Source organism: Podarcis vaucheri, assembly GCF_965113315.1.
Source record: "Podarcis vaucheri genome assembly, chromosome: 14".
In the NCBI taxonomy this organism is placed as follows: Eukaryota; Metazoa; Chordata; class Lepidosauria; order Squamata; family Lacertidae; genus Podarcis; species Podarcis vaucheri.
In genome coordinates, this window is record NC_138752.1 from 36,491,741 (window position 1) to 36,513,556 (window position 21,816).

The 21,816-nt window shown below is 46.5% G+C and overlaps 1 protein-coding gene across 2 annotated transcripts; it reads left to right on the forward strand.

The window, feature by feature from the left end:
* Nucleotides 1-5,017: 5,017 nt before the first annotated feature.
* METRN (meteorin, glial cell differentiation regulator) lies at nt 5,018-21,311 on the forward strand. 2 transcript variants are annotated; one of them, XM_082197979.1, is made up of 4 exons: nt 5,018-5,503; nt 11,559-11,983; nt 16,701-16,766; nt 18,771-21,311. In XM_082197979.1, exons 1-4 carry the CDS (start codon nt 5,415-5,417, stop codon nt 19,085-19,087), a joined length of 897 nt encoding a protein of 298 aa, XP_082054105.1. In that variant the 5' UTR covers nt 5,018-5,414; the 3' UTR covers nt 19,088-21,311. The 2 variants fall into 2 exon arrangements, with proteins under 2 accessions (XP_082054105.1, XP_082054106.1); XM_082197980.1 differs by having other exon boundaries at nt 16,707-16,766.
* Nucleotides 21,312-21,816: the final 505 nt, after the last annotated feature.

Sequence of the window (21,816 nt, forward strand, 5' to 3'; positions counted from 1 at the left end):
CAGATTTATGAGTATTTGCAGAACAAAGGAGAGCAGGGGTCGGCTAGCCCTTTAATCTCCAGCGAACTGCCTAGAATCCCAGATCTTTCTCTTTCTCCCTCCTTTTGCAAACTTGCTGCTTCTCTCCTAAGCACAATTCTGGCGGGAGCTGTGATTGATGGGGGCAGGACAATTGGGCCTCCCAACTTTGTGTCTCCTGCCCTCTATCCCCCCCTCCTCTCTGCCGCCTTTTCGTTTATCTCCCCTCATTTTATGGTAATGAGCCCTGGCTGCTTTCCTGCTCGCAAGCAGTCTTGGATGCTTCCCCTCCAAAGGCATCCAAAGAACCGCACAAATATGACGGTGTTTTGTCCAGGGTGTGCAGTACGTGAAGGGTGAATAACTCCACCGCTTGTTCTCCTCTGCAAAGCACACCCGCCTTTCTCTGAGCACCTTAGTGACCCAGAGACCACCACGAACCATCGACATCTCTCACTCTGGAAAAAAGAGAGAGCTGAATCTCTGTCTCTGGCAAAAAAAGGAGAAGCCCAGATTGCTAGACATAGCCTGAATCCAAAACCAAACCCAGTGCCATGAGAAATAAAATAATTCAATAATGAAGATGTGCGAGAATTGCGTACGGCTCCATGATGCAAAACAGATGGCTCAGGCCTCCTTAAAACTACAAAACCTGTGATGCAAAAGAGACTGCCCAGGCTTCCTTAAAACTACAAAACCCATGATCCACAATAAAACTTCTCCGTTTGGGTTCACGTGCCCCTTGTTCCCTTTTACCACCAAATGTGCATTTGCATTCCAGAATGCGCTCCAACGCTTTCATGCCACATCTTCCATAGTCCTCCATCTGGCTCTTTTAGTACCAAATTCCCCACTTTAAAAAATTTTTTATCATGCATTTATATATTGAAATATTTCTTTTTGGTGTTGGTTAACAAAGCCCTCTGTGAAAAGTACTTTTCCTTCAAGCGAGCAACCTCAAAGGCTTGTCAATGGAAGGAGGGAGAGGGGCTGTTTGTCCTTGGGAAGGGCCACCATCCAATGGCAGAGCACCTCTTTCGTAGGCACACACTGCCAAGTTCAGCTCTTGGCATCTCCAGTTAGGACTGCAGAAGACCCCTGCAGAAAACCCTGGACAGGCACTACAGGGAATGCTGACCTACATGGGCCAATGACCTGGAAGGTGGCTTTCAGTGGAATGGTCTCCCTCCAGGAGTTGTGGACTCTCCTTCCTTGGATGTTTTTAGAGGTTGGATAGCCATCTGTCATGGATGCTTTAGCTGAGATTCCTGCACTACAGGGGGTTGGACTAGATGACCCTCGAGGTCCCTTCCAACTCCACAATTCTATGATTCTATGTGCTCCAGCTCTGTGCATATAAGCCAAATGCTCCTATGCACAGAAGAGGTTGCCTGGCAGTCTCTGTGTGATACACCAGTTCCTCCTCCTTATTGTGGCTGCAGTGATTTTTCTCTATCTGTGCATCAGGTGTGCTTGGGTCTCTGAATCACTCCCCAAGCTCAAAACCAGCATAACAGCATTGGTCACATCCACACCATACCTTTAAAGCCCTCTTATGCCACCTTTAGCAGTCATGGTTGCCCACCATGAATCCTGGGAACTGCAGTTTGTTATCATTGCTGACTTCACGGACCTCCCATTCCCAGCACCCTTAACAAACTACAGTTCCCAGGATTCTTTGGGGGGGGCATGACAGTTAAGACCTGTGGGTGTGACCTGAGTCAGACCATTGCTCCATCTAGCCCAGCATTTTCTTCACTGACCAGCAGCAGCTTCGGAGGGTGTCTGGCAGGCGTCTTTCCCCCCGACCCACCTGAAGATGTCAAGGATACACCTGGGATCTTCTGCAGGCAAAGCAGATGCTCTTCTAATGACCAGCGGAACAGAGGAAGGAACCTACCTTGCACTGAGCCAGACCATCGCTCCACCTAGCTCCGTATCAGCTACAGCAGCCTTCTTCAACCAGGTACCCTCTGGATATTGTTGGACTGCAACTCCCATCATCCCTGCCTGCTGCACACTGGCCAAGGCTGATGAGAGTTGTGCTCCAAAACTGGTTGGCCTACACTGACTGACAGCTCCAGTCAGGAGTCTATCCTCAGTTTTTCCTGGTAATAACAACAACAACAACAACAACAACAACTTATTATTTATACCCCGCTCATCTGGCTGAGTTTCCCCAGCCACTATGGGCAGCTCCTAATCAAGTGTTAAAAACAGTACAGCATTAAATATTATAAACTTCCCTGAACAGGGCTGCCTTCAGATGTCTCTTAAAGATAAGATAGCTGTTTATTTCCTTCACATCTGAAGGGAGGGCGTTCCACAGGGCGGGCGCCACTACCGAGAAGGCCCTCTGTCTGGTTCCCTGTAAGCTCAATTCTCACAATGAGGGAACTGCCAGAAGGCCCTCGATGCTGGACCTCAGTGTCCGGACTGAACGATGGGGGTGGAGACGCTCCTTCAGGTATACTGAACCGAGGCCATTTAGGGCTTTAAAGGTCAGCACCAACACTTTGAATTATGCTCAGAAACATACTGGAAGCCAATGCAGATCTCTCAGGACTGGTGTTATGTGGTCCCAGCGGCCACTCCCAGTCACCAGTCTAGCTGCCGCATTCTGGATTAATTGCAGTTTCCGGGTCACCTTCAAAAGTAGCCCCACGTAGAGTGCATGCCAGGAATTCAACTTGGGGACTTTCTGCATTCCAAGCAGGTGTTCTGCTACTGAGCTGCAGCCCTTCCCCACTGGAAAATTTCAACATACATAGAACCCTGCCTCGTAGCAAATCAGACCATTGGTCCATTGACCTCAGCATTGTCTACACTGGCTTGCAAGGTTTCAGACTGGAGTCTTTCACAACCCTACCTGGAGACGCCAGTGATGGAACCTGGAACCTTGCTGCATGCAAAGCAAGTGTCTTCCCCACAAGTGTTGCTTTAGCAGCAGATGGGAGCTTAAATAAATTGACAGTGCCAGGACTTATTTATGCTCTGAATTCATTCTCTATGGATTCCGACAGATTGTCTTGTTCCACTGTCCCCTTTTCACAGGCTGCATCCCAAATGCACTCTCTGGTCTGCCCTCCCCCCTCCCCTCCCTCATTCCTCTCTTTCTCCCATCAAAATTTACAATCCCTCATTTTCATTCTGCTCCACCCCCCCTCTGGACGCTTTGTTCTTCGGCCTATATCACTGCATCGCAATTGTTCCGTGTTTATTTCAAACATTTTGGCGGGCTGTCACTCCGATGGAAATGTAATTAATTGGAGGGTTTGTTAAACCTGGGGACAATGGTGTCTGGAGCAGAGGAGGAGGGGAAGGAATAAATAGAAGAGGCTTGCGGTGGGTTTGTATGGTGTTCTAATGAACAGGCTAATAATAACAGCAGCGGTTTGGTGGGGAGCAGAACATTGGTGGGGTTCTCTTTTATTAAATGTTTGCAGAAGTCTTAAAATGCACTGCAGCTGGATTGCATCACTGCCTAGCATTAATAAAGCTTGGATAAGAATTCCTTTGGGTCTAATCCTGCCAAATCTCTAGTTACAAAGAATGTCAGTAGTCACAGCACAAGGTTCCTAATTAAGGTTGTGGTGGTGGTGGGTGTCCTCCCCCCCCCCCTTGTTAATAAAAATAAAGAGGAAGGAAGTTGGATGCAGAGTCAAGCTGCAGCCTTTAATCAGTTGATCAGTGCAAATTAGCAACTTGGGCTGCAATCCGAGCCCCACTTACCCAAGAGTAAACCCCATTTAATTCAACAGGCCTTGACTTTTGAGTAGACATGGTTCAGATTGCACTGTGAAATTCTAATTGTAGATTCAGAACTGGATCTGTTACTCAGGAAATGCAATAAACTGATGAGAGCAGAACCACACCACACATTTCAAACATATCCAACACACATTTCAAACACACAACTCCCTCTGCCAAGAATTGTAGTCCGTCCCCCCCACAGAGCTATATTTCTCAGGACACCTAACAAACTATGGTTCACATGATTCTTTGGGAGAAGTAGTCCCTAGCTACTTATTTGCACAAAAGTTTGAAACACACTGGTGCTACCTGGGAATTCAAAGAAACCCCCCAAAAGTGTGATTTTTAAATGTAATTTGTGAGTTTTTTTAGCTGTGCACTCTTCTCTCTGTGTGTCACTGCCATGGGTCTCACTGTATCCAACAGCATCCAAATGTAGGCAAAAACTACCTCCTCAACCTTGGGAAAATTTATAATCATAGAATTGTAGAACTGGAAAGGACCAGGAGGGTTGGATAGACTTCTAACTCTAAATTCTAGGATAGCTCAGATGGTAGAGCATGAGACTCTTAATCTCAAGGTTGTGGGTTCAAGCCCCACATGGGGCAAAAGATTTCTGCATTGCAGAGAGTTGGACTAGTAGGTGACCCTGGTGGTCCCATCCAACTCTGATTCTAGGAAAGATTCTATGTGGTCACATTTTCTAGAGTAATCTAGAAGCAGTGCGGGGGGGGGAGGAGTGAGGTGAATATAGGGGTGGGGTGGGAATGTTGAGGGAATTTTGTTCACTTATCTTGAACTGTTGCACTTTGTAACTTGTAAAGAAAAGTTAGTTAGAAATAACAAAACAAAACAAGAACCCCCCTGAATTTCTCCCTCCGAAACAATATTTTTGCCTCCTTTGAAAAGCAATTCCCAAACTCACAACTTCTAATTGCTACTAATCCTATGGGATTTAAATGATGGCTTAATTTAAAACTCAAAATTCTGAAAGCAAAGCCTGCCTGCCTCTGCCTGCAATGGACTTCCACACATCTGGAGAAAAATATTTTCAGAGTCCGTCCGTCCGTCCGTCGCCCCCTTTTTTTGAAATCACATTGTTCTCAGAACCACTAACTTGCTAATCTAGCGGAGAATCGCACCCTCCCCTTTGCCTGCATTCCGATTGGCCGAAAGTTCCCCAGCTTGGTTTTGATTGGGAAACCGCAGAGGATCTCCACCCCCCTCCCCACCCCGCGTCTCCAAACCCATACACTCCCGGCTCTTCCCTCCGCCCGGGTTGAAACTGCCTTGCGCTCTGCGGGCGTCCTATATAGTCCGTTTCAAACTCGCCATGAGAATCTCGGGAGCTTCCCATCTCTCTCCAGGTCTGTCTTGCCCCCGATTGCAGCGTCTCTCGCAGCGAGCGGGGGCGAGGACGCGCTACTTTGCAGCCTGAAAAAGAGGGGAAAGGAAGAGAAAGCGGGGGATTCCTTGCGAGGAGCCAGAAGAAAGCCGGCAGAGGGAGGAGATGGATGGTGGGGAGACTCGGGCGTTCCTAACTCCGCCAGCACATTCCAGGATGGTGCTCCAAAAGGATTCATTCCCCTACATTTGATTCTTCTCCTCTCCTGCTTCTTTGCCCAGGAGTTAGAGACCTTAAGATGTCTTTGGCGTTGGGGCTCCTGGGCTTAGTTCTTCTGCATACAGCCCTTTGCAATTACTCAGAAGATCAGTGTAGCTGGAGGGGGAGGTAGGTATTAATACGGACAAATTTCTTTCCTTCAAAACGTGTAGTCGAAAAGTGATGCTGTTTGACCTTCATTCATCCGCAGAGGTTTTTCCTTCTCTCTTCGAAATACTGGGTTACGTAGGTTCTTCAAACCTGCTGTGTTCCATGCTAGCAACTAGAGTTAGAGTTAGAATAAGTCCTGGTAAGCATTAAGGGAGTCATTGGTGCAACGGCAGTTCAAGGAGACAGGCAGAAAAAGAAATTAGATTTTGGATACGGAAGCGGTGCAGGGTGTGAGTCACTGGGTTGTCTAGCCAACTACGATTTACACAGAGTAGACCTATCGAAATGCATGGGTCTAAGTGAGGCAGGCTCATTAACTTCAGTGGGGTCTACTCTGAGTTAGAACCAACAGTGGCTACAACCCACAGCTTCTTATAAAGAGCAGGGTCAAATTCCCTTCAGGGTTTTGCAAAGTTAGCTGGTGATGGGTCTTCTTAACTGGGCCTTTTATGTTGCAAAACCATGTCCTGGTGTTGGTTTGGCATCCTCCTTAACTGATTGATTTTAGGTTTTTCATGGAATTACAATGGGACTTGGCTGCTGGTTATTGTTGTCGTCCCATCCCCCCACAAGTGGAGATTAGGAGTGCAATTCTATATGTGCATACTCAAAAATATGACTTACTGAGTTCAGTGGAACTTACTTTCAGAAAAGGATTGCAGCCTAACTTGTTCTGATATTTTATGGATAAGAGAGAGAGAAGTATTGGAATCTCCTACTGTTCTTTGACAATGGTTTACCAGAAAGACAAGTGAGGTCATACTTACTGAAGAGTTTAACTTTCCTCATGGCTTAGTAAACATTGGTTGCCCTAAACCATCCTTGTGCACAGACTAATTCTGGTCTTCTGCTAGGGACACCTAACTTATACTGGCTGAAACTGATTGAGTGATTTTGTGGGCTGGTTCTTTGTGCCTATGAGTGGCCTAATTTATTAAAAGGAGAAGAATTGTATGGTGTGGAGAGGGAACTGCCCTGGTAGCTGCCATTTCTTCATTTTTCTTGGGTGCTGAAAAAAGTGGACCCCTGGGATTAAAGAACTTTCATGGAGTGCTTTACTCATTTATTATGGGTTGCTCAGAATAGACCCACTGAAAATAATGGACATGACTAGCTTACATCCATTGATTTCAATGGGTCAGCACTGAATATAGCTTGGATACAACCCTATCCTGAACTTCTCAAAGGCTCAGGGTAGTATTGCTGGTTCTCCCACTCCATTCCTGTCTGCAGACAGGTCCTGATTTCATGTTTCCTCATTTTAGTGTGCTACAAGTTTTTCTTCATTTTCTGAGCAACCGATTAAATAGGGCAGCCCTTTTTGCAATGTGTGCTGCAGTAGCCAACCGAATCCATAAAGATTTCTGGGTTTGGCACCGTAAAGGCTTAGTTTGTTTTTAATGTTATATCCAACCTTTCTATAATTGAAGTTGGCTTGTGACACTAGTTGCTGTGCTGGTGTCCAGAATGCTGGCCACACTTCAGGGCATGCATGCCTAGATTGAGATGCAGGGGGTCATAAGAACAGCTGCGCTGGACCGAAGCCTCTGCTTTAAAAAATAATAATAATTTGACAAGCTGTGTGGCTGGGGGCAATGGTATAACTGGGTAATTTTAAATGGTGGGATTTATGGTCCTAAATCCCTATCGCCCCACCCCCAGTAATGGGTTTTCCTTCGCTTCCATCAAAATGTATTGAGCCAGCCCTGTTGTGTTCCAGGGCCCTGTTTCTTATTCTGCTGAGTTGGGGCCCCACCATAGAATCATAGAAATGGAGAGTTGGAAGGGGACCCCCAGGGTCATCTGGTCCAGCCTCCTGTGATCCAGGAATCCTGCCCACAGATATCCCTGGGTGGGCCTGAACCACCAAACTTCTGATGAACAGGAAAGCGCACTGACCCATTCCACCACAGGATCATCTGCCCTAAAGTCCTGTCCTAATGGCACCACTGGCTAGGGGAGAAAACATTGGAGTTAGACTGAATGCTTCTGAGCTATTGTGGCTTGTGGGACTCGAAATGTTTCTGATATCTGAACATGGTGGCTGTGCGATTCTTCCACAGTTGGAGGTAGTAACGTGTCTGAATGCCACTTGCTGGAAACTGTAGGAGGGGACAGTGCTTTTGGGCTGTCCCACAGTCATCTGTTTGGCCACCATGAGAACAGGGTGTTGGACTAGATGGGCCATTGGACTGATGCAACAGGGTCCTTTTGCTGTCTTATACTGAGTCAGACCACAAGTCCCTCCATTTTGGGGACCTAATCCGGCCCCCTGGATTTATTTATAGGGGTAAAATCCTAAAAAAAGATCAAAAACTCCAATCCTAAAAAAACAACTCTACAACTTTGGGGTAAAATCATAAAAAGCTCAACAACTTTGGTCGGCCTTCACGCTTGTTCACTTCATCAAATCTGGCCCTCTTTGAAAATAGTTTGGGCACCCCGATCTAGGCCAATGTTTTCTTGACTGATGGGCAGCAGCTCTCCAGGGTTTCAGACAGGGATTGGCCCTGATACCTTCTGCATGCAAAGCAGAGGCTCTACCACTGAGCTATGGCGCTTCCCAATTTCAAAAAGCAACAAAAGAACACGTCATACTTCCTTTGTGTAGAATGCTGAAATGTGACGCAGCGATGGTGGGGTAAACTGGAAGGAAGGAGGCAGCGCCTGTGTATGGCTACTTACAGGACATCCTATCGAGCAGAGACCATGAGAAGTCAATGCAGAGATTGGAGCATGGCTGGCTTGGCCAGTTTAGCCTCCTCTGTATGGCAGCCCCTTGTGGAATGCATTACAGTAGCCGAGCTGAGAAATACCGGAGATTTGGGGGTTTTTTTGCACGTTTCATCTTAAATGGTAACCTTGGGCTTGAAATGCACTTAGAGAATGTATTGACAGTTTGCATTGGAATTATCATAAATGCACCATAATTTATTTCCTTCCCATGTAATTTAGTATAGTTGTATCCTGTGGGAAATGCAAGAAAGAATGACAACATTGTTAGGTTGTGTGGAGGCTTTGAAAGCTGGTGGGTTTTTTTAAAGTCTCACTAAACAGGCCATGCTGGGTTTGGTGAGCAAATGCTCTGTTACAATTTCCCCTCTTTTAGCAGCTGTTCCCCGTGGGAGGTGGGGCAGTCCAGGCCCTTGCTACCTTATAGAGCAAAGGTTGCTGCTGCAGCTCAGCTGAATCAATTCAGCTGTTGAGCCACGGACAGCTGACGATAGTTGTTGTGTGTCTTCTTCTTATTATTATTATTTTCATCGTTATTACACAATCACTGAGCATAACACTTTTTAGGGAGTGCAAGCGGACGAGTCTCCATCCTGATGGGTTTATGAACCAAAATGCAACGTAGGGAAAACATCAGAGGAAGGGGAGTCAGGACAAGCGAGGGCCCCTCCAGACTGGTGCTTTATTGCGGGTGTATTCTGCAACATTTGTATGTTTACATTTGCAAACTGCACCAAACCCTTTAGATAGTATTGAAGGCATAGTTTAATAGGTCTTTTTATATGAAAATAATTGAACTCAGAAACTTGTATTTTTCCAGGGTTGATGACTGACCAGTATTGATTTAGATTGCCCAGTATAATCTGACCCAGAGGTCTTTGACTATGTACTAACCACTTCTCTTTTAAGCCTTAAAATGGGGGGGGGGGTATAAAAGGGGGGGTGCTTGTTCCTCTCATTAATCCTGTAGGACAGCTGTTCTTCCTCCTGTGTCCTTTGCAGAATGTCCAAGATGAAAATGGGAGGAAGGGGGAGAGGTATCTGCAGGCAAAGCGGCCTTTTGAAAATAACTCACAGCTGCAGGGAAGAATAATTTAGATTGCAAGAGCTTTGAAGAATTCAACCTTGTGCGTTAGTTCTACTCAAAGAAGACTCACATAAATTAGTGGGCATGACTTATTTATGCACATTCATCTTAATAGGTCTACCCTGAGTAAAACTTAGTTGGCTACACAAACCTTCTGTTTTCTGAATATTCTATGAATATGAATGAACCATGTACGGCAGTCCATGAACAGGGGAAACCTCAGACTTCATTCATAAAGAAGGGGCCCACTGTGTCTTCTAGCATAATGCGTTTGCTTTTGTGGGGCCTCTAGAGGGCAGCGTAACAGGGTTTTGGAGGGGCGTGTCGGGTGTGTGACACAGCTGCCGCATCTGTTTCTCAGTGATCTTGATCCTTTGCAGAGCAGATGAGTCACTTTTGCTGCGAAATGGCAAGTCGCTCCAGAGTCTTCAACCATCTGGATGGCATCGTGCTGCAAAAGACATCTTTTCTGTCCATGAATTGGGAATAGGATGTCCAGGTGTCCTACTTTACAGGGGAAAGTCCTCTGTTCCAAGGGTGGGGAACCTTGGGCCCGGCAGCCAAGTGCAGCCTTCCAGGCCTCTGGCTCTCAGAACTCCCTCCAGGCCACGCCCTTTTCTCACAAGCCACACCCCCAGTGGCCCCTGCATTACAACCTGAGTGTTTTGCCAGGCTGAGCTCCATCCCTATACTCTGCTAATGCCTCTGGTTTGTCTGGAGGCAAGATAGAGAAGAGTGTGTGAAAGTAGGGAAGTGGACATATGTTGCTCCACCCACTTTGGTCTCTGGCCCTGCCCACCACTGGCATGTAGGCTCTGGAAGGTTTTCCAGAAGTGAATGCAGCCCTGAGACTGAAATTTGTTCCCTGCCCCTGCAGAATTCAATGCCACCCTCTGTTTGAAGGGTCATGTGGCCTAAATCCAGATAATGGGCTCTAGCCAATGTTAGTCCTACTCACAGTAAACCCATGGAAATTAACGGACAGGTCTAACTTCGGCTCAGGAGGGTAACTGAATCTCCTCTAAGTTAAACTTCATTGTGTTATGACAGTAAGAAGGGAGAGTGGCAGGGACCTTCAACTTACCCACAAATGTTTAGCACCTAAGCTGCCAAACAGGTCACCAACTTTCTCCTTCTGCTGAGATGTATTTCTATTTAAAGTAGAGTGATTATGTCTAAATTTGCATTTTTACATATATGCTAACACCATACGTTTTTGGTGGTGGTGAAAAACAAAGTGCCAGTACTCATATATCGATAAAATTGCTGTGAGTGCCAGCACAAAATGGCTGTCATGGGCAGCGAAAAAAAGAGGTGACTGTGGTCCGTACCGGTGAAAATAACCTCAAAAAAGCTATTGCATTAGCATCTTCAGAGTTTGTACAAATCAGTGTCTTTTGTCATTTTTTGTGATGCATTTCATCTGTTTTGACAAAGGGGCAACTCTAACTGGGGAGAGAAGGGCAATCTGAACAGGTGTTAATGATGCAGAGGCAAGCTCTGAGAATGTGGTTGAGAAATACTCATGGGACTCATTATTGGCCACTGTGTCTCCCTGAGAGCTCTCCAACCGCCAGGGCCAGCTCTGACATTAGTTAGGTGCTGGAGAACAGCAGCAATAGTCAGGGGTGGCCCAATAAATCTTGCTGCTTACAGCAATGGACGAGATGCTGCTGCTGCCACTCCATGCCATACACCACTACAGGACAGCCCAGGATGTTTGGTCGCTCCAGGAAAAACTGAAAAAGCCACTGCCCTGCCTCTTCCTCCTCTTAGGAGGCACCATTGCCTGGAGGCAGCCCAGGGAGTAAAAGGAGGCTGGAATGGAGCGTGTGGCACAGCAGCAGCACCCCATCAGCTGTTAGGAGGCTGCCCCAGTGTGCCTCATGGTTGGGCTGACCCTGGTCCACTGCACTGGCCATTGGTGATGGGTAGACATTTTTTCACACCTGAGAGCAGCAGACTAGCTTGGGAGGGTGCTATGCAACACACATAGCTCTGTTCCCCAATGTCTCACCTCTCACACCCTTTCAAACCTCCCTTCTCAGCCCTAACTTGCATCTCTTTGCTGATATTCTTATGATACCAGTTGTTGCCTTCTTCCTGACTGATGTATGTCCTGACTTTCTTGGGAACAGACGAAACTGCCCCAGCTTCCTTGTTATACTAACTCCATTCCACTATCCCTTGCAGTGGTCTGTCGCAGGAATCGGGCAGCGTGGAACAGATCTCCTTGCACTGTGCTGAGGGATCCTTGGAGTGGCTGTATCCAGCGGGAGCCTTGCGCCTGAGCCTTTTCCCCCGCCTTCCCACAGGCACCACCGGCAGAGAGAACCCCAGGCGGGTGACAGCCTGCATCAAGTCCTCCAACAGCTTCCGAGGAGCTCAGATTTACTTGGAGAGGGACGGTGTCTTGGAGCTCCTCCTCTCGGAGGCCGATGCTACCTTGCAGCCCAAGGTGCGCTGTTTTAGCTGGCTGCCCAAGGAGAAGGTTGCTCTGTTCCTCCAGTCCACCTTGCACCAGGACATCAGCCGCCGGATCGCTGCCTTCCGCTACGAGCTGCGGGGTGACTGGAACTCCCGCTTCTCGTGGCCGTCCAGAAACCTCAGCATGGAAGGTAAAGTTCTTTTGGCTTTCATGGCTGGGTTTGGAGGGAACATTTGTGATGCATCTGTGATAGTATTTTCTCAAGCTTTTATCTTCTAGCTTATCAAACCCAGAAACAACCATCTTCTCCACATGTGAGCATGGATAGGTTCTTGTGCAAGACCAAGAGTCCATTCAGCCATGCCAAATCATGGCTTGTACTAAGCATGGTTTAGAACCCAAACCATGGTTTGAGCCTCCAAACATATAGGCAACCAGTGGTTTACTGTTGTTTTACCATCTCACCACTTCCATTTCCACGGTGCAGGGGGCTGTAACTTTGTCAATTTAGCCATCATGCCAAAACAGAGTTAAGCCTCCTTAAACATGATATAATTGTGGATTCAGCTTAAAATAAATGTGACCCCCCCCCCTTTCATAAAACTGTACAGGGAAATGCCAGAGGGACACTTCCTTTCTCCCGCCTCCAGATCAGGGTAGGAATACAGGGCAGTAGGTATATGCCCATTTTCAGAAATCTAACATAGACCAAGGAAGTTCTGCTGCTGGGGAGGCATTCAATTCACCCAGTTCTTGGGTGATGGGCCTTGGGACCCCCAAACTCAAAATTGGTTCTGCTTTTCTTCAAGAGGAATATAAGCTGAAGGACAAACAACTCTGAAGTAGAGCAGTTTGGTATAATTCCTTAACCTTTACTTATGGAACCCCCACATTCAAAGCGTGAGACTCTTAATCTTGGGGTTGTGGGTTAGAGTCCCAGATTGGGCAAAAGGTTCCTGCGTTGCAGGTTGGACTACATGACCCTTGTGGTGCCTTCCAACTCTTTGATTCTGTGAAAGGTGGTATTCCTCTGAATACAAGATTCGGGAAAGGGCCAGGGTCAGCATAATCAGCATTCCTCCCTGTTGCTGGCTGTTCGCCTGCCTTCTGCCAGATGAGCAGTGAAAAAAGCAAGGAAATAGGACCAGCATCCTCTTAGCTGGCTCTTTCCCTCTGCCTTGAAGTAATTCAGATTTGGCCCAGAAGAAGATAGCAAGCCAATGGGCAGTGGTGGGGACACTGGCAAGGAGGGGCAAGGTTTTAGATTTAGGTTTATTAAATGTGTATATTGCTTCTCACTAAAAGGTCCTGAAGCAATATACAAGTAAGTGAAAAATACAGTAATAAATATTCAAAAACATACTCAGGACATTTGCCCAGGATCCTTTGAAATCTGAAGTTGACACTTAGGAGGCAGGGATCGACAAATACGTCAATTGCTTGCTTTCTCAGTTTCTCACTTTTCCAGACTTAAGTACAATTCCCCCCACTTTAGCTCAGCTGGTAGAGCACGTGACTCTTAATCTCAGGGTCACGGGTTCAAGCCCCATGTTGGGCAAACAATTCCTGCACTGCAGGGGTTTGGATTAAATGATGCTCATGGTCTCTTCCAACTCTACAATTCTATTATTTCTATATAAACTTTTCTTTTTAGTTCCCATCCATGAAATTCTCCTAATATACACATTTACTATGCAATCTACCCTAATATACACATCTTTGCAAACCAATTTCCCCTAATATAATACATTTCTCTATATTATTTCCACTAATATATGCATTTTATGCACACTTTACCCCAGTATGTGCATTTTTGCGCACATTATTTGGCTGGGGAAATGCACTGCAAAATTTGGAGAAGCTCCCGTTTTCAAAGATAGATGTGTTTCGGTTTGCATATTGCTTTGGAAAATGTACATTACCTTTAAACATGAACTGAATTGAATTCATCCCCCATCCCCATTCAGGGAATAAAAGATCAAGGGAGGCTCAGTGCTCTCAAGCTCTATTTCCAAGCTTTCCAGAATCATTTCCCTGGATACTGCTAGGAACTGAATCCTGGAACAGATGAATATTTGCATCATATTCTTATGCCTATTGTGTTACAAGTGGCACATGCGTAGGATCATGAGCCACTGTGGTGTAGTGATTAGAGTGCTGGATTAGAGCGTGGGAGACCTGGGTTCAAATCCCTACTCAGCCATGAAGCTCGCTGGGCCAGTCATTGCCTCTCAGCCTAACCTAGCACACAGGGTTGCCTTGAGCTCCTTGGAGGAAAGGAAGCTATAAATGTAAAATTAAACAAAATAAATAAGGAAGAAACATGACATTCAGGGCTATGCTAAGTCCTGTTGGAAAGAAACTGTGCATGTAGCTGGGGCTGTTTGCTTTTTCTTCAGTGTGGAAATAAGGTTGCCACACAACCAGAAAATTTATGTCCTGATCAGAATGGTGTCCTTTTTAGCCTAAGTGTGAGGAAGCTTTTTCAGCCCTGGGGCTGCATTCCCTTGTGGTCAACTTTCCGGGGGCCACATTTCAGTGCTGGGTGGGGCCGGGGCAAAAGTCTGTGGGACAATGGATGTGACTCATTCCCTTGCGCAGTGCCATAGCCCAATCCAAGAGTTGGTTCAGCAATTCCAGGCTCAAACAGCACACTGGGCTTTCTCTAGGCAGGCAAGAAAGCAACAGCTTTCTGTAATGGTCAGAGTACTATGACTCATATATCCTTTTTTTAAAGAAAGAAGTCTTTCCCCGCTTGGGTTAAAGGAACTCTGCACATGCCCTGAGACACCCTTATGCTAGAGCATTTGCAAACCAAACGTGGAAACAGTCTTAACTTGCTTCCCAGGCTTAGGAAAGCGGAAACTCCTTTTGCTGTTGTTGCATTTCAAGGACTCTGAATGCTGTGTGGGCCTCCCTCACGGCAAGGGGAGGAGGTGGGCAAGTAACCCAAGCCGTCCGGAGTGTGCTCAGCAATCGAAAACACAAGGCCAAAGAAGGAACATCTAATCGGCCTCATCTCTGAGCTAACAAAAGTCCAGTGTGCGGCAGTTCGTAGCGGAGTCACCCGCCAAGACGTTCAGCTGCATCTCAGATAAGGCCTGAACATGGTTACCATAGCAACCCTAGGCATTCTCCCCAACTGGGGAATGGCTTTTTTTTTTTAAATGCTTTTTACTAGGCTTTGTCTTGAGAAATGTTGGCACCTAGGGCACAGCCCAGCCCAGAGTTAGGCCCACTTGAGCCCTACCAGCTTAGCTCTCTAATGCCAATGGGATTGTGCCCAGAGGGCATCTTAGGAAAATAGAAACCTGCCTTCTACCAAGGCAGGCCATTTTGTCAGGCCTGTTTGTTTATTACATTTCTATCCCGCCTTTTCCTTCAAGGAGTTCAAGGTTCTCCATGGTTCTCCCTTCCCCCATTTTATCCTTGCGACAACCCTGAGAGGTAGATTAGACTAAGAAGCTGACTAGTTTCAAACAACCTTCTACAGGTACTTAAAACTAAGAAGACCAGTTTGTTGGCGCATGGTCTCATAATGCCAAAATTTCTATTTTGTTTGGCTGTAAACCTTAACTCTTAGGTATATTCTTTCCATTAAACACTAGGAGCAGAAGGGGAAGCTTAAAGCTAAACCTTTTATTTTACGGTTTTTTATGTTTCATATACAGTGGTGCCCCGCAAGACGAATGCCTCGCAAGACGGAAAACTCGCTAGACGAAAGAGTTTTCCGTTTTGGAGGTGCTTCGCAAAACGAATTTCCTATGGGCTTGCTTCACAAGACGACAATGTCTTGCGAGTTCCTGCTGGTTTTTTCCCCTCCCCCCCTTTTCTAAGCCGCTAAGCCGCTTATCAGCTGATCCGATCAGCAGATAAGCCGCTAAAAGCCGCTAATAGCGCTAATCCGCTAATCCTTCAATGGGCTTGCTTCGCAAGACGAAAAAAACGCTAGACAAAGAGAATCACAGAACGGATTCTTTTCATCTTGCGAGGCACCACTGTATATATCATCTATCTATCTATCTATCTATCTATCTATCTATCATCTATCTATATCTAGTTATGGAAAGTGAGAATTTATATTGAGTTAATTTTGTTTATAGAATTTATGTAAACAAAAACAAAAACCCACCTCTGCATATGCCAACTTGACATTTAATACATGAAGAGTTTGAAAACTCGCAACCACCCTGTGAGGCAGGTTAGGCTGAGAGGCAGTGACTGGCCCAAGGTCACCCATTGAGAGCTTCATGGCTGAGTAACGTTGAAAGCCTCATCTCCCAGCTTTTAGCCCAACTCTCTAACCACGACACCCCTCCTGATCAAGGATGAGGAAACTGTGGCCCTCCAGATCTTGATGGGAGTCAGTCTGAATGGTCAACAGCCAGCGGTGATGGGAATTACAATTCAACAACTTCAGGAGGGCCACTGGTTCCTCATATATTGTCTGGCAGTGGCTTTCAAGGCATTTGGTCCAGGAATCTTTCCCAGCTCTTCTTGCTCAGCAGAGAAGCCCCACATAGAGCTCATTGCAGTAATCTGGTCTTGAAATAACCAGTGCATGAACTGCTGTGGCCAAGTTTTCCCAGCCCAGGAACAGTTGATGATATTGTACCAGTCACAGCTGATAAATGATGCCTCTAGCCACAGAAGCCGAGTCTCTAGTGTCAAAGATGAATAGAGTGCACAAGCCATTTTCCATATTTTCAAGTGAAAACCACCTGGCCTAAACATGCCCTGGACTGCTATTTCTCCTTCCCCTCAACAGAAAAACCAAACTTTTCACGATGCCTTTCTACGCTTTACTTCTGCCTCCCCTCATTCTCCACATCCCTTCTCTAAAGAAGAACTATTTGAGGCCGGCATGAACTCTGTTTGAGTGACTGTTTCCTTTTTCTCTTTGGAAGATGCAGGGAGCTGCCGTCCGTGTAACAACACTGAGATTCTGATGGCCGTTTGCACTAGTGATTTTGGTGAGTACATCTTCCTCAACTTCACATTTTCCGCTCCTCTCTTCAGCATCGTAGAATCATAGAATCATAGAATCATAGAGTTGGAAGAGACCACAAGGGCCATCGAGTCCAACCCCCTGCCAAGCAGGAAACAAATTGAAGCTGCCTTATACTGAGTCATTGGTCCATCTAGCTCAATATTACCCACACTGACTGGTAGCAGCCGCTCAGGATTTCAGACTTCTGGACTGGCCCAGTTTGCTTAGCGATCCTTATTGCATTCCTCATTGCAACCAACCCTGTGATTGTGATTTACTTGCCTAATGTTACCCAGGGACCCAGGCCTAAGAATTGTTCATTGCAGGGCTCTTTCTTTTGCTTTTTCCTTTTACATGGGAAAAAATGCCTTAGAAATCACTCTTAATAATGCATGTGCAGCTGTGAAAGCCAAAGCCTGCCCTTCTGGAACTCTGTCCTCTGTCCCTGAACGCTGCTTAAGTAGCTAACCAGGAGCTGCCTGCCTGCCAGTCCGGGCTGAGGCACCAGCAGCCAGAGCTGCCCCCACAGAGCAACTCGCTCCCCAGCTGGGATGATGTGGCCTTTCCATTCTCCCCTTTAAATGCCTGCACACTCAAGGCTGTCCGGCTCAGTGGGCAGTTGCCAATTATTGCCCCGCACGCTCTGCTAACCTCCAGATTTGCAACCCTAAACAATAGGAGAAGGGGGTCGGGGGGTCCGCTGGCTGCCCACTCCAAAGTTCCCATGGCAACCAGGAAGTCAAACAAGAGAACAAGGGGATTTGCCACGCCGGATCAGATCACGAGCCTGTCAGAATGATCTCGGAGGGGCTAATTCTTGCTGATTTGGAGGAAGCCAAAGGCACCTGCGTGCAAGCAGGCTAATAGCAGGATTCCTCTCCATAATTGGCTAGATCTGACCAGTTATACTCAGCTGTAGCCTTAGAGCTGGGTGCCACTACAGAACCACTTCTGTTGATTGATTTGGTTTTGTTTCCATGCTGCCTTTCAGTGCAGGGACCGCCAGTGTGGCTGAGAAAAATAATAAAACAAGCCCGACAGCAATAATGTAGAGCATTGGTTTAGAAATGCCAACAAATACATGAAAGCCAAGCAAGCAAAACCAAACTGAAATAACTGATTTGTTTGTGGTCAAATGCATGCCAAAACAAGTAAGCTTTGCTGTTTGCCTAAAGCAGGGATGGGGGATCAATATCGGGTCCTGGGGCCAAGTGTGGCCCTCCAAGCAACTCTGTCTGGCCTTCGGAGATCTCTACAAGCCACACTTGCCAGCCCTGCTCCAAGACCACCCACAAGTGCTTTTGCCTAGCCAGAATATGTCCTTGAACTATGGCAAAGCCTCTTGCTTCCTGAGTAGAAGACAGAGAGAGATGCATGTCCAAACTTCTGACTTTTGCAGTGCAGCCTATTGTACAAAAATAAGGACCACATCTCCTGCTCCATCCACTCTTTGCTTCTGGATCCACCCACAACTGGCATGCCCCCCACCCAAGTTTACTGTTGAGGGGTGAACTACAGTTCCCAGGGTTTTTTGGGGAGGGGGATATGCTTTAAATGTGCTTTAGATGCATGATGTGTACATACGGACGTAGCCAGGATTTTTGTGGGGGGGCATGACTTTGGGGGGGCAGAACTGATGTGATTAGTTAGTTAAGTATTTCTATTGTTTTACTTGATTTGGGGGGGGCAGCTGCCTCCCTGTCCCCCCTGACTACACCCATGTGTGTGCGCATATCCGTGGTTTGTAGGATTTCACACACACACAGTTGGGTTTTATCAGTGTGCTGCTGCTCTGTAAGTAATTGTTGACATTGTATTGATATATCTCATCGACTGTGCTATTTTTAGTCTTTAAACTGCCGTCCATTTGGCTTTAATCTGCTGTTTTCTCTGTGTGTGTATGTGTTTTGTAAAACTGCTGTTGGCCAGTATATATATAACAAACAAACAAACATTTCTGTTTTCTCCACTCCTTCCACCCCTGCAGTCATCCGTGGCAATATCCGGACAGTCTCCAATGACATGGAGTCGCAAGAATCCATCATCAGTGTCAGTGCCACCCGGATCCACCGCCAGAAGTTTGCCTTGTTCCAACCGGTTGGCAAATATGGGAAATCCACGGGCAGCATCCGTACTCTGCTGCGGTGTGGAGTGAAGCCGGGACCTGGCAGCTTCCTTTTCACTGGGTGGCTGCATTTTGGGGAGGCTTGGCTCAGCTGCGCTCCTCGCTACAAAGACTTCCGCCACATCTATGAGGGTGCACGCCAAGCTCACGAAAACCCCTGCGAAGTCTCCTTGGACTGATTTGTTGATGGGAAGTGGGTGGCAGGAGTTGATTTTGCCAGGAGGGCAGGATCCACACACACAAACCACACCGTGACCATGCTGGAAATGGCATTTCCTGGCTTAACAGTGGGAGATGAGACCTGTCCTTTGAACCCAGAGGGAACAAGCTCTTTTCTTTCCTGTATGAGACTGATGGCCCTACCCATAACTTTCTCATTGGGTCTTTCCAGCAAAGGGAGGAATTGTAGGCCAAGCGAAAGGGCAACTGAGCTGCTCTCTGGTTAGGTTGGAACATGCCACAAATTGCATAAAGGGAATTGAGACTCTCCCAGTGTGGGAAATGTTGTCTTGCTCAGGACTTCTTTATCCTATTATTTACTGGAGCGCCAAATCAAACCCACACCTAAAAATAAGTGCATGATGCCCTTCCTGAGTTCTGCCCCCACCCCCCAGCAAACCCCTAATGCTATTGCCTATGGATCGCATATGCATTACCATCCCTCCCAACAGGAAATAGCATCACAGACAAGGAGACACTTCATTCGCTGCTCCTGCCTCCTTCCTAGTTTCTGGATGAGCTAAGGAAGCCTGCAAAGCGACCTCGTCTGTCTCTCCCTTCTGCGGCTTCCTTGACAAGAGAAACACCAGGATTGCATCTCGGTCAGTGACCAAAAACATAACAGGAATGAGATTCCCTTTTGAAAAAGTACAGTCTTGGTTTTCATTGGCACACCTTCATTCAATCAAACGTGGCAGAAGACATCAGGTAGGAAGACAAAGTGAGCAAGCAGTAGAGGTGAGAAGTCCGTTTGCCCCTTCTTGGGCAGGCGGTTTTGCAGACGGGCCTCAGACCTCCATGTGAATTGGTGAATGGCAGGCCGGATCATTTCCTGCTGCCAAATCAGCCAATGGTGGCAGGAATTTGGAAGGTGTTCCCCTGGGCACAGGACCAACCACTCAGTGGCAGCGCTTAGCCCTACGCCCAGGGCCAGGAAATATTGTGGGCCTGCCTGGCCCTTCTCTTCCTGCACTGGTCCTGGAGGGCCAGGCTCCATTGCATCGCATCGTGGAATTTTCCTACCTGATTGAATTGTGGATCCTGGACTGTTCATTCCTGCTGGCATGCTTTTAAAAAAGCCTGCATCAGTGTAACACTTGAGATGCCACAGATATGGCTGTAGTTCAAAGGCGGGCAACCTGTGGGCCCTGCATATGTTGCTAGACTCCCAACTCCCATCATTTGCAGCCAGCACGGCCAGTGTTGAGGGACGATGAACTTGTAGGTACACCAAAATCCTGCAGGGCTACAGGTTCCCCAACCCTATTATAATCAACCTTTCATTTTTCTCTGCCCCTATGAATCCCTAATCTAGATAATCTAGTCCATCGGATATGGATTTCTAACCCTGCTTCAATGATGAGCTCAGGTGTTAAGGGCCCAACCCCAGGTGCTGTTGCAGCTTTTCCTGGTAAAATTTAATTCCCTGTCCCTAACCTAGGGGTGGACCCCCTGCCTCTCTCCAGATGTTGTTGGACCCCCCCTGTTGAGGTGTGGTTTTTTTGTATGTGTCATTTCTTTTCTTTTGCTTGTTTGTTCTTACATATTTGAAAACCTAACAAAAACAAATTTAAAAATACAGTTTCAGAAAATGCAAAACAAACAAGCAAGCAAAAGAATTTAAGCTTGAGAAATTAGCCAGTCTACAAACCACCTTAAATCAGTTTTATTAATCCAGTTTAAATTAAACCACTGAAAATCTCAGTTTAGGTAAGCCCTTAAAACTAGTTTTCAGTCCAGTAATTATTATTATTATTTTTACAAGTGAGGATTGAAGGAGTATCATGTGCACTAAAGTTATAACGATACCAAATTTGAGATTTTGTTTTTTAAATCTAAATTCTATTGTAAGGTTTATGTGTATGTGTGGTTTCTTTCATTTTCTTTTCTTTTAAAAAGTGAAATGTTAATATAAAGTGAATCACCACAGTCAGAGAGACACTGCCAGATGCATTTGGGCTGTCTGTAGTAATTTTTAGACCAAAAGCAAAACAAAATGCTAAGAAGATCTGTAATATTTTAAATATAGTTTTTGTACATATTCATGTCTGTGTACAGGTCAAGAGAGACAAATCTGACTCTATGTAGCTTGTAATGGTGGGATTTCTTTTCCATTATTTGTTCTTTTTTAATCTTGCATTTGTCTTGGGGCTGGGAGGGTACATTAAAAATGCTTCTTAGTAATGCCTGATCTATGGTGATTTCTCTCCCTGGCTGGGTTTATTCTTTCGCCCCTTGGCAGTCTTCAAACAAAATGAACAGAGCACTCGAAAGAGCTGGAGGATGGTCAGCTAGATAATTATTTGTCTAGGGAAGCAGCCGAAACAGCAGCGGTCAAACGAGCTCGAATAATTTAACAAGCTCTGGAATGTGCAGTAGCGAAGGACAAGGCCGGAGCATTGATTTTGGCACCTGAGGCGGAAAATCCCAATGAGTTGCGCATTGCACACATAAGTACACACACGTATAATAACTGACCAGTTGCCACCTTTGATGAGTTTCCCAGAAATGCAACTCAGTGAGCGAAGAGAATGGAAGCATAGGGACACAGGCTCTCTTGCTTCAAGTGTTTTCCTCCATTGCCCAATGCGCTTGTTGTGGAAGCAGGGGTCGGGAACCTCAGGCCTAGACCAGGCTTCCTCAACCTCAGCCCTCCAGATGTTTTGAGACTACAATTCCCGTCATCCCT

What these genes read in the sequence shown, in the direction of transcription:
- METRN (XM_082197979.1), top strand. Translation starts at nt 5,415, where the DNA reads ATGTCTTTGGCGTTGGGGCTCCTGGGCTTAGTTCTTCTGCATACAGCC. An exon ending in CAGTGTAGCTGGAGGGGGAG is followed by an intron (nt 5,504 to 11,558) that starts GTAGGTATTAAT and finishes TATCCCTTGCAG; the next exon opens with TGGTCTGTCGCAGGAATCGG. An exon ending in CGTTTGCACTAGTGATTTTG is followed by an intron (nt 16,767 to 18,770) that starts GTGAGTACATCT and finishes CCACCCCTGCAG; the next exon opens with TCATCCGTGGCAATATCCGG.